Source organism: Ruditapes philippinarum, unplaced genomic scaffold (genome assembly GCF_026571515.1).
Source record: "Ruditapes philippinarum isolate M1 unplaced genomic scaffold, ASM2657151v2 ctg23899_1_1_1_1, whole genome shotgun sequence".
In the NCBI taxonomy this organism is placed as follows: Eukaryota; Metazoa; Mollusca; class Bivalvia; order Venerida; family Veneridae; genus Ruditapes; species Ruditapes philippinarum.
In genome coordinates this window covers 168-10,685 of record NW_026853208.1, presented here as the reverse complement: position 1 = coordinate 10,685, position 10,518 = coordinate 168, and the positions used below count along the sequence as shown (strand labels likewise).

General features: G+C 36.1%; 1 protein-coding gene across 1 annotated transcript; it reads left to right on the top strand.

The window, feature by feature from the left end:
* Window positions 1–3,677: 3,677 nt before the first annotated feature.
* On the top strand, window positions 3,678–9,959 carry LOC132736108 (nuclear nucleic acid-binding protein C1D-like; the record flags this gene model as incomplete). The annotated part of the gene is given in 3 exon segments (XM_060723188.1): window positions 3,678–3,916; window positions 7,463–7,529; window positions 9,904–9,959. Coding segments are annotated over 3 exon segments (267 nt in total), but the record flags the coding sequence as incomplete, so codon positions are not given.
* Window positions 9,960–10,518: the final 559 nt, after the last annotated feature.

Here is a 10,518-nt window from a genome sequence, read left to right as displayed (position 1 = left end):
CCCCCGCCGTTTTATTTCTTAAATCTTGCTCCGCATCCCCTCCCCTCACAGGGCGAAGTTTAATAAGTTAAACGATGGGGATGCGGAACAATAGCACGTTAATAAGCGCACACGCTAATTATCGTGACCGCCATAGAGCGAGACTAAGAACGCTAATTAGCAAGCGCGCGGGCGAAGTTTTATTTATTAAACTTCACCCCGTGCTCCCTCTAATTAGCGACTTTTCGCTCCGAGCCCTCGCCATTTTAACTTGTTAATTCTCGCCTTTTCGCTTGGCGGATCGCGGGGCGACGACACGAATGGCACAAATCAGCCACCATATAAAGCTGCCATTTTATCTCAATAGTTTGGGCTATCGCAAAATCGACGGCCTCTGCCGATCTCCAAAAGACCGTCGAAAAACATCGACCTCAGGAGACTTTATAATAAAAATCGACGGTTTCGTGATTATACATGAACTTAATTGATATACAAAAAAGTAAAACGAAAAAAAATTATTTGTTAAATTTAGCCGGCCAATTATTATAAGCAAAATCACTAGCTATGACGATACTTTATCAGATACTTTCATAACAGAATATCTAGCTCCATGAGTTAATAAATGTCATTTTTTTGGTTGATGTAAATAGTGACAAATAGAATAACAAGAGCGATCAGTGATCACATGTGTCGCCTCATGATGGCCAATTTTATGTTGGGACAAGTTTTGTGACAGACAGACAGACAGACGGACAGACAGTGCCCAACAAGACTTGGTACTGCTCATTCCTGTAAAGTTTGGACAAAATTGCACCAGTAATTTATGAGGAGTAGTCCGAACAAGCTTTTGTGTATCTGGCAACACACAGAAAAAAAAAACACCTTTTTTATCAAAGGGCCATAACTCAGCCAAAAAATCATTCAACCAGAAAACCCATGCAATATATGCGCAAGGACTTGAGCTACAGATCAATCCTGTAAAGTTTCATTGAAATTGCATTAGTGGTATAAGAGTAGTAGTCCGGACAAACTTTAAAAATAAAAATTATTAAAGGGCCATAACTCTGACTAAAAGCATTGAACCGGAAAATGCTGACGATATACACAACAAGACTTGGTACTGATCATTCCTGTAAAGTTTCAATGAAATTGCGCCAGTAGTTTATGAGGAGTAGTCCGGACAAGTTTTGTGACGGACGGACGGACAGACAGACAGACGACGGAGAAGTGATCCCTATATGTCGCCATTACTCCGTAGAGGCGACACAAAAATGATGTTTTAATCAATACGTTTATAATACTGTGGATTATTAATTAGAATACCAAAAATACATGTATATGCTAGCTATTAATTGTTTAAATTTTAAAATATTTTATTTCTTAATCATAAAGTCACGAATGCATTTATTTCACTAAACTAAAAACATGCAGTTTTCATTTTTATTTGTTTGGGTCGTCAGACCAAACAAATAATGGTAGCGAAATTTCAGAGTCTAATGTTGTTAATTGCAAATGCCGAAAGTAGTCCACTTTTTTGAAGCGGTTACTTCCCTTTTGTATGTACACTAAAGCCGAAAAATTCAGGGGAGATCACTGCGTAAAGATGGTCAAAGACAGGCGCATCAAATTTCAAGCAAAGTAATTCCCGAATGGTCGAAGATTTCTAATATTGTTTTATTGTATTTTCTGATCGAAAATAACTAAATACAAAGCGGACATTCAATCTCCGACACAGAAGTTTACGACAAACCTAACAACAAGTAGTTCTCAAAACAGCTTAAAACTAGCGATTTAAAAGAAAGAAATATTTTATTTTGTTACAAGTATCCAACAAATTACAACGCATTTAAAGTTAAACAATAGCGTTGGCTTATAGAATTGTCAATAAATGCACAATCACAAATTACGCGGATGAATATGATTTTATCAATGAAAATACTATTTATTACCGAATACTACACAAACCGAGTAGTGGAATATATAGATTCTACATGTCGGACTGTTTGGGCGAGAGGATTTTCGCTAAAATATTTACTTCAATTTTAAACAACAGGTTTACCCTGAACAAAATACCTCGAAATTAATAAGGATTACAAACCCGAAATGCAATGGAAGTTCTAAATTTAGAATGACTTGATATTATTCAGAATTTGTATAACTTCTCCGTGGTACAGTGGTAACGCGCTCGCTTACTAAGTTAGAGGTCTCGAGTTCGAATCCCAGTCGAGGATACTCTTTTTTTTTTGTTAAATTCTTTTTTAAGTGTTTTTGTTAAGGAAGTAGCCATGATATGCAAGGATAAAGTGTGGCTGTCGTAAAAAATGAACATAAATGATTTTTTGATGCAACTCTAGTTATGCAGAATTCCGTATGTATCAAACTCTGGTGCCTTGCAAAATGAATTATAATACATAAAAATAAACCTATACAGGAAAATGCATACAGATATACAGTACGATTTAGATTGCAAAGATCAGAAAATACCACAGAACTTGTAGCCCTTTGATTCTTTATAAATATAAATGCTTATAGTAAGCTCCAGGATTATTTACATCTGTGTTAAACAACAGTTAAAGTCGTTACAAGCCCTAATTTAGAATAATATGGTTTTCTTCAGCCCGTTCACATATAAATTCACCGTGGCTGAAGGGTTTTCGGACTCGCTTAGGAAGCGAGAGGTCTGGAGTTCAAATCCCAGTAAAGGTAACTCATTTTTTTCAAATTGTTAAAGTCAAATAAACATTGGATTGAATATCAGTGTTGCAATTAGTCTTATAGCCAACTTACTACAATTAAAACGCTGGAAAGCATTGGTGGCACTATACATATATTCTCACAACCTGCACCTTTCTTACATTCTGAGACCCAAACAAATTCAGCGCCTTCTGTGCTTTGATTTTTATCTTAAATAGATAATCATTGATATCTCGATTAAGTCTATAAAAAATCTAGAACATACGATAGTACATCCCAGAAAAAATGTAGAGGGATTTAGCTTTTTAAATCCTATACACAGGCGCTAGTCACATAATCAAATATTTTAAATAATCGGTCTATATGTAAAATATTTGATTAGTGACAAGCGCCTGTGGACACGGCCTTGTCCATTTTCGCCCTTCTTTAATCTATAGTAAACCTGTCACATTTAAAGCTTCATTATGGACTTCTATTAAACTCAGCAGAATTCTGTATTTCATAACTTTAAACATCAACACTAGACAAGTTAGTCGAAGCCCGAAATGTCCTATGTTAGCCATCTAGATTTCACAATATTTCTTAATTTGTTAAGTCACTGTCAAATTATCAAAGTTTCAAATGTCATGTATGCTGGCGTGTAGTACTTCTCGAATCCTTCCACCAAGAAATGAGATCCTGCAGAATACACAAAAAACAACTTTTAAAGTCATCAGAAATGACACTAAATGTACACTGTTACAATAAATACACTTAAAATGTAACCAGTCACATTAAAAATGACTTGAAATAGGGCACTTCAAAATTTTAAAGAACTATTTCCTAGCCCTACAACGGGCTGGGTCTAATTCCGTACCGGGTTGAGACCCAAACTCCTCGCAGCGGTTACTTCCCTTTATAAGTACACTAAGCCGAAGAATTAAGGGGAGATCACTGTGTGGAGATTGGTTGAGACCCTGTGATCCTATACCTGATATTTTGAGTACGGTATAGGACAGGTTTTAGAATGCTTTTGATCATGGTCTTTTTAACGCTTTCATAATAAACACGATTTTTAGTTTCGTTTCATTTTTTAATTTTCTACGAATTATCTTCTGAAATGAGTGGAAGAGACAAAGAAAAAAGATCAGAAATACCCCACGAGCTTAGAGGGAAAGTTGCTGCTTTTGACAGTTCTTTAAATAACGTAGAAAATGAATTTGAACCTTTGTTAAAACTTTCACAAATCGAGCTAAATGCAAAGGTAGGTATACTGTAGATCTAATTAATTTTGAAGACAGTCTAAATTTTATTCTATCTTGCCATTTTTGATCGGAGACTGTCGCATGTTTCAGGAGTTAAACAGAGAATGAGAAACTAAAAACAATGGAATAGACATATAAAAGTCTAGTTGAAGTTGACCCTTGCAGGGGTTATTTTATTTTTTATTTACTTTTTATTGTTTGCAACATCATAGAACACAATTACACACAACATAAGGCAATCTACTGAATTAGACCCCTAGTAAAATTGAAAAATACATGAAAGAAAACGAATGAATCGTAATTTATACTCCTGGTTTAGACCTGTCTGAATAACAACCTAGTCTGGGGACAACATATGTATACATATTAAACATCTGCAACAAAGCCAACCATACCATCAGCTTCCTGCGAAGAAACCTTAACATTGCCTATGCTTCCACCAAAGAAACGGCTACAAAGCTCTTGTCCGCCCCACAGTGGACAGGGCCAAAAAACCCTTCTTTGTAGAGGCCGAATATAGGCTGCTTCCCAACCAAAATAGCCTCTTCTCTTCCCCAGTTTGGTCCTCAAAATTCCCCAGTCTTTTGAAACTTCCCATAGAATTTAGAACAAAATTAAATGATCATGTTGAATTAAGGTCTTTAACTGCCTTATTAGTATTTCCCAGAGCTTTTTGCTTTTCTATTTTAACCCTTTACTTCACAGATACGCGAATCTACTCAATTATCCATTCCCCCATAGATACGTGAATCACCGCACTCATCTTATCTCCATGTATACTCGAATCACCGCAACTGTCTTATCTCCATACATACGCGAATCACCGCAAGCAAGTTTAAATGCAATTTATAAATAAAGTATAAATGCGAGGAATCCCATGAAATCATTTATGTAAACTTTAATCAAAGTTCTACCAGTTGCCGATGTAAAATTTTGTGGTTTATATTGAAAATTTCTGGACAGGTAGAGTTTAAATCACCACGTGTTTACTGCAGATTTACTGGTAAATCTTACGACCTTGACCACGGAAAAGTACTGGGAGTTTTTCCCTAGCCGAGATAAATATAGCTTGGCATGCCCCAGTTACATGACAAATTCAATATTTTTAGCACATTTATATTTAGAAAGAAGAATTGATCATGTAATCACCAAAATGTGTAAATCAAGGGGTATTTTACATGTTAACAGTTGGACATGCTTTGTGCTATTTAATTTTAAAAAGTTTGTTGATAGAAAAGAAAAAAGGATTAAACATTAGTTTTGTGTAAATGTGTTGTCAGTTTTGGTGTTATGTAAGTGCAAATTAATTAGCCAATAAAATCACGGAGAATGGTATATCACGCTGTGCAATGGAATTTATGCAAATTAGCAAGGGGCCATTTAATTAGTTGACTCGTGGTACATTGTTTATTCAGTATCGCACAGCTGTCAAAACAAAGCAATCAAGGCTGATTGTCGGCATTATTTTAAGATGTTTTTTTTTTAGAAAAATACATAATATATATACATGGATTATTAAATAAATAGGCATTAAAAATATTACATTCATAATGAAAACAGAAATAAAATATAGTAATACTATTGTGTTTTTGCCTTTTTATCTTCAAAGCCCCTGACTTTATAGATCTTTAACCCTAAAACATTATATGCCAGCCCTTTTCTAAAATTACATTTAAAAAAACCTTTTACACCAAACATTTTTTTTTTAATAGAATTTAAAAGTGCAAAAAATAATTAAATTATCTGAAAAGTAGCTAAATCATTGTAAATTAGTAAACTGTTTGGTTTAAAGCCTCATATCTCTAGATATATTTTTTCACATTTTCATGAAAAATACACCATTAGAAAGATAATTCAATTTAGAAAATACTTTATATTGGTCACTAATTGATTACTACAAGATTTAATAAAGTAATACTGATTTAAATAACACTGCTGTAGATGTTTGTATTTTTCCCAATAACCTGTATGGAGATAGTGTACAGTACACTTATAAGAGTGTATTGGTTATCAGTCATCAGTAGTGATAAGGTAGTATGGACATGATAAGGGCAATTAAGTTAAATGTGTATGGGGTAAAGCGTTAAAGAACTTGTTAACAGTTAAAGTTAAAAGGTTTAAGTTAAATTTGAGACCCCTTTTCCCAAAGTATGCCAAAGGCATGCATATTTTTCCCAAGAAAAAGGCTGAGGCCCCTTCCCCAAAAATGGTGTTTTGGCCCTGGTGGAGTATGCAAGCACTATCTCGGATCCCCACAAGAAGGGAGACATACACCGTCTAGAAATTGTCTAACAACAAGATAAACTGTATCATGTCAAGAACAATTATCACAACAGGTCCAGTGTCACAAATATGCTTGCAGACCTGCAATGCAAGTCACTACAAGAACATCGCAAGGTCATGCTCTACAAAGTCATCAACAACAAGGTCACTCTAGACAACTCCAAACTTATTCCTTCCAACTCCACATCTACAAGAAATACACATTACCTATCCTACAAGATCCCCTTTTGCTGCAGCCAATATTGATTTGTCAACAAGCAACCATAACGACTGGAACAAACTCCATTAACCTGGCAGTAAACTTCAGTTAGTTGAAGGTGACCGGTAAACTGGCAGTGATTATTTTCCTGCAGTTTTACAGCCGAATAAAGGCTGTTTCCCCTAGCCCTAAATAGGTATATTTTCTCCTAAAAATGCTACTATTTTTCCCCTAAAATGCCATTTGCACATTTTCACTTAAGAGCCATGACTTAACAGCAGCTGACTTATATCAGCTTAAGACAGAACACTGTCCCTACAGATAGCCCATGCATGTATCATGGATGTTAAATTGAATTGAAATTGAATATTCTAAAACATGTGTGGGTAAACCATTCTCAGTTGTTAGAATTTGATTTTCCCCTTTTCTGATTTATCACGCTATATTTTCCCCTTCAGAAAGCCACAGGTTGTTTTGAAATTGAAAAAAAAATCACTGACTGGCAGAAGAAGGAGACCCTGGGGTCTATTCATGAATATATTTAGGCAAACACAAATATATATTACATAATGCACGGTTTAACAAATAAAAATGTCATTTCATAAAATTAATATTGATAAATTAAATTATAGACTGTGATATTTATCATATTAACATATAAGTTAAGACATATCTAAAAATTACAAAAAAATCACAGACGAGATTATAACTACAGCAAGCCAGAAACATAATGACTAAGATCACAAAAAAAATGCTTGTCTAAATGGTAGATAGATAGTCCAGGTTTAGACCCCCGTGTCTTTGACAGCAGGGTTTTTTCTTTCTTAATTGGGAAGAGTTCTTAGCTGCTTGATTTGGGAAGAATGTTACTAAAATTGCAGATTTGGGAAGATAAAAAGCTGATGTTAGTTCCTGTCAAAAATTATCAAGAGATGTGAAACAGGAACATTTTGTGTTTTTATTCTGTTTGAGCATGCATGTTTTTTTTAATGGCAAACATTGTATAATTATGTTCTCAGATTTTAATTTTTACTTTAACTTATTTTATAGATACTTTTTTCAGTTATCTAACTTGGAGAAAGCAAAGTTGGACCTTGTTGCTGCTTATTCAATCAACTCATTATTTTGGAGTAAGTGTACTTAATCTTTTAGTCAGTAAAATAAATTATCTGAATTTGAAATATGACAGCAATTCTGACATGCCTATATGCCACCAGTATTGTATTTTCATCATTTTATGACACATAAATATAAAAATAAGAGTTTAAAAAAATTTATTATTATGCCCCCATTTCGAAGAAAAGGGGGTATATTGCTTTGCACTTGTCGGTCCGTCGGTCCGTAGACCAAATGGTTTCCGAGTGATAACTAAAGAACCCTTAGGCCCAGGAATTTCAAACTTGGTATGGTGATTGGTCATGACCAGTAGATGACCCCTATTGATTTTGGGGTCAAGGGGTCAAAGGTCAAGGTCACATTGACCTTGTAAGCAAAAATGGTTTCCGATCAATAACTAAAGAACCTTAAGGCCTAGGAACTTCAAACTTGGTATGGTGATTGGGCATGATCAGTAGATGACCCCTATTGATTTTGGGGTCAAGGGGTCAAAGGTCAAGGTCACATTGACCTTGTGAGCAAAAACTGTTTCCGATCAATAACTAAAGAACCTTAAGGCCTAGGAACTTCAAACTTGGTATGGTGATTGGTCATGATCAGTAGATGACCCCTATTGATTTTGGGGTCAAGGGGTCAAAGGTCAAGGTCACATTGACCTCGTGAGCAAAAACGGTTTCCGATCAATAACTAAAGAACCTTAAAGCCTAGGAACTTCAAACTTGGTATGGTGATTGGTCATGATCAGTAGATGACCCCTATTGATTTTGGGGTCAAGAGGTCAAAGGTCAAGGTCACATTGACCTTGTAAGCAAAAACAGTTTCTGATCAATAACTAAAGAACCTTAAGGCCTAGGAACTTCAAACTTGGTATGCTGATTGGTCATGATCAGTAGATGACCCCTATTGATTTTGGGGTCAAGAGGTCTAAGGTCAAGGTCACATTGACCTCTTGGGTAAAAACGGTTTCTGATCAATAACAAAAGAACCCTTAGGCCTAGGAACTTCAAACTTGGTATGGTGATTGGTTATGACCAGCAGATGACCCCTATTGATTTTGGGGTTAAGGCGTCAAAGGTCAAGGTCACATTGACCTTGTAGGTAAAAACGGTTTCCGATCAATAACGAAAGAACCCTTAGGCCTAGGGACTTCAAACTTGATATGGTGATTGGTCATGATCAGTAGATGACCCCTATTGATTTTTGGGTCAAGGGGTTTAAGGTCAAGGCCACATTGACCTCTTGAGTAAAAACGGTTTCGGATCAATAACTAAAGAACCCTTAGGCCTAGGAACTTCAAACTTGGTATGGTGATTGGTCATGACCAGCAGATGACCCCTATTGATATTGGGGTTAAGGGGTCAAAGGGCAGGGTCACATTGACCTTGTAGGTAAAAATGCTTCCAATCAATAACTTAAGAACCCTTAGGCCTAGGAACTTCAAACTTGGTATGGTGATTGGTCATGACCAGCAGATGACCTGTTGATATTGGGGTCAAAGGTCAAGGTCACATTGACCTTGTAGGTAAAAACGGTTTCCGATCAATTAACTAAAAACGCTTAGGCCTAGGAACTTCAAACTTTGTATGATGATTGGTCGTGACCAGCAGATGACCCCTATTGAGTTTTGGTTCAAGGGGTAAAAGGTCAAGGTCACATTGGCCTTGTAAGTAAAAACGGTTTCTGATCAATAACTTAAGAACACTTAGGCCCTATGTATGGTGATTTGTCATGAACCAGCAGATTACCCCTATTGATTGTGGGATCAAGGGTTCAAAGGTCAAGGTCACATTGACATTGTAAGTAAAAACGGTTTCTGATCAATAACTAAAGAACGCTTCGGCCTACGAACTTCATACTTGGCATGATGATTGGTCATGACCAACAGATGACCCCTTTTGATTTTGGGGTCAAAGGTCAAGGTCACATTGACCTTGTATGTTAAAACAGTTTCCGATCAATAACTAAAGAACCCTTAGGCCTAGGAACTTCAAACTTGGTATGGTGATTGGTCATGACCAGCAGATGACCTATTGATTTTGGGGTCAAGGGGTCAAAGGTCAAGGTCACATTGACTTTGTAGGTAAAAACGGTTTCCGATCAATTAAATAAAAATGCTTAGGCCTAGGAACTTCAAACTTTGTATGATGATTGGTTCTGACCAGCAGATGACCCCTATTGAGTTTTGGATCAAGGGGTCAAAGGTTACGGTCATGACCACTAGATACTTGATAACCCTTATTAATTGTTTGATCACTGGGTCAGAAGTCATGCATAATAACCTTATCACATGACTAATTGGCTGCTGATAGGGGGCATACATGTTTTACAAACATATCTTGTTAAGACTTTAATTAGTATTTAATATCGAGATGTTTCTTCTTCTTTCAGTGTATTTGAATGTATGTGGTGTTAATCCAAAAGATCATGGAATAAAACAAGAACTAGTAAGTGATATTTTACTGTTTAGATAGGTGGGAGTAACATTATGATGTGCTGTTTTAGGCTTCCATTCAGTTAATTGCAATAATTTATTGTAGAGTCCGTATTACTTCTTTAAGTTGAACCATTTTGTCTTTTGTTGGGTTTAAGGTACACAAACATTGTTAAACTTTATTTGGTAACTTTCCAACTTCTTTGATGAAGGAAGACCCTTGTGTTGACAGTTCCCCTCAGAGCATTTATAGTTAGGGCTATTTTTGGCCGGGTTGCACTGGTGCAAATCCGGGTTATAGTATGGTGAATGTCGGGCGGCGGGCGGGCAGGCAGGGAAAATATTTTCGTAACAGTTTTCTCAGCAACTACTTATCACAGCGTCTTGATATTTGGCATACCGCATAGACACATGGTCCCATACCGTGGGATATAATTTCAGGTCTGTCGCTCATCCACTTCCTGTTTATCCACTTAGTTAAATTAGTAAGATTTTTCGACATTAATGGTCAATGGTAGGAAATTTTCGTAACAGTGTTCTCAGCAACTACTTATCACAGCCTCTTGATATTT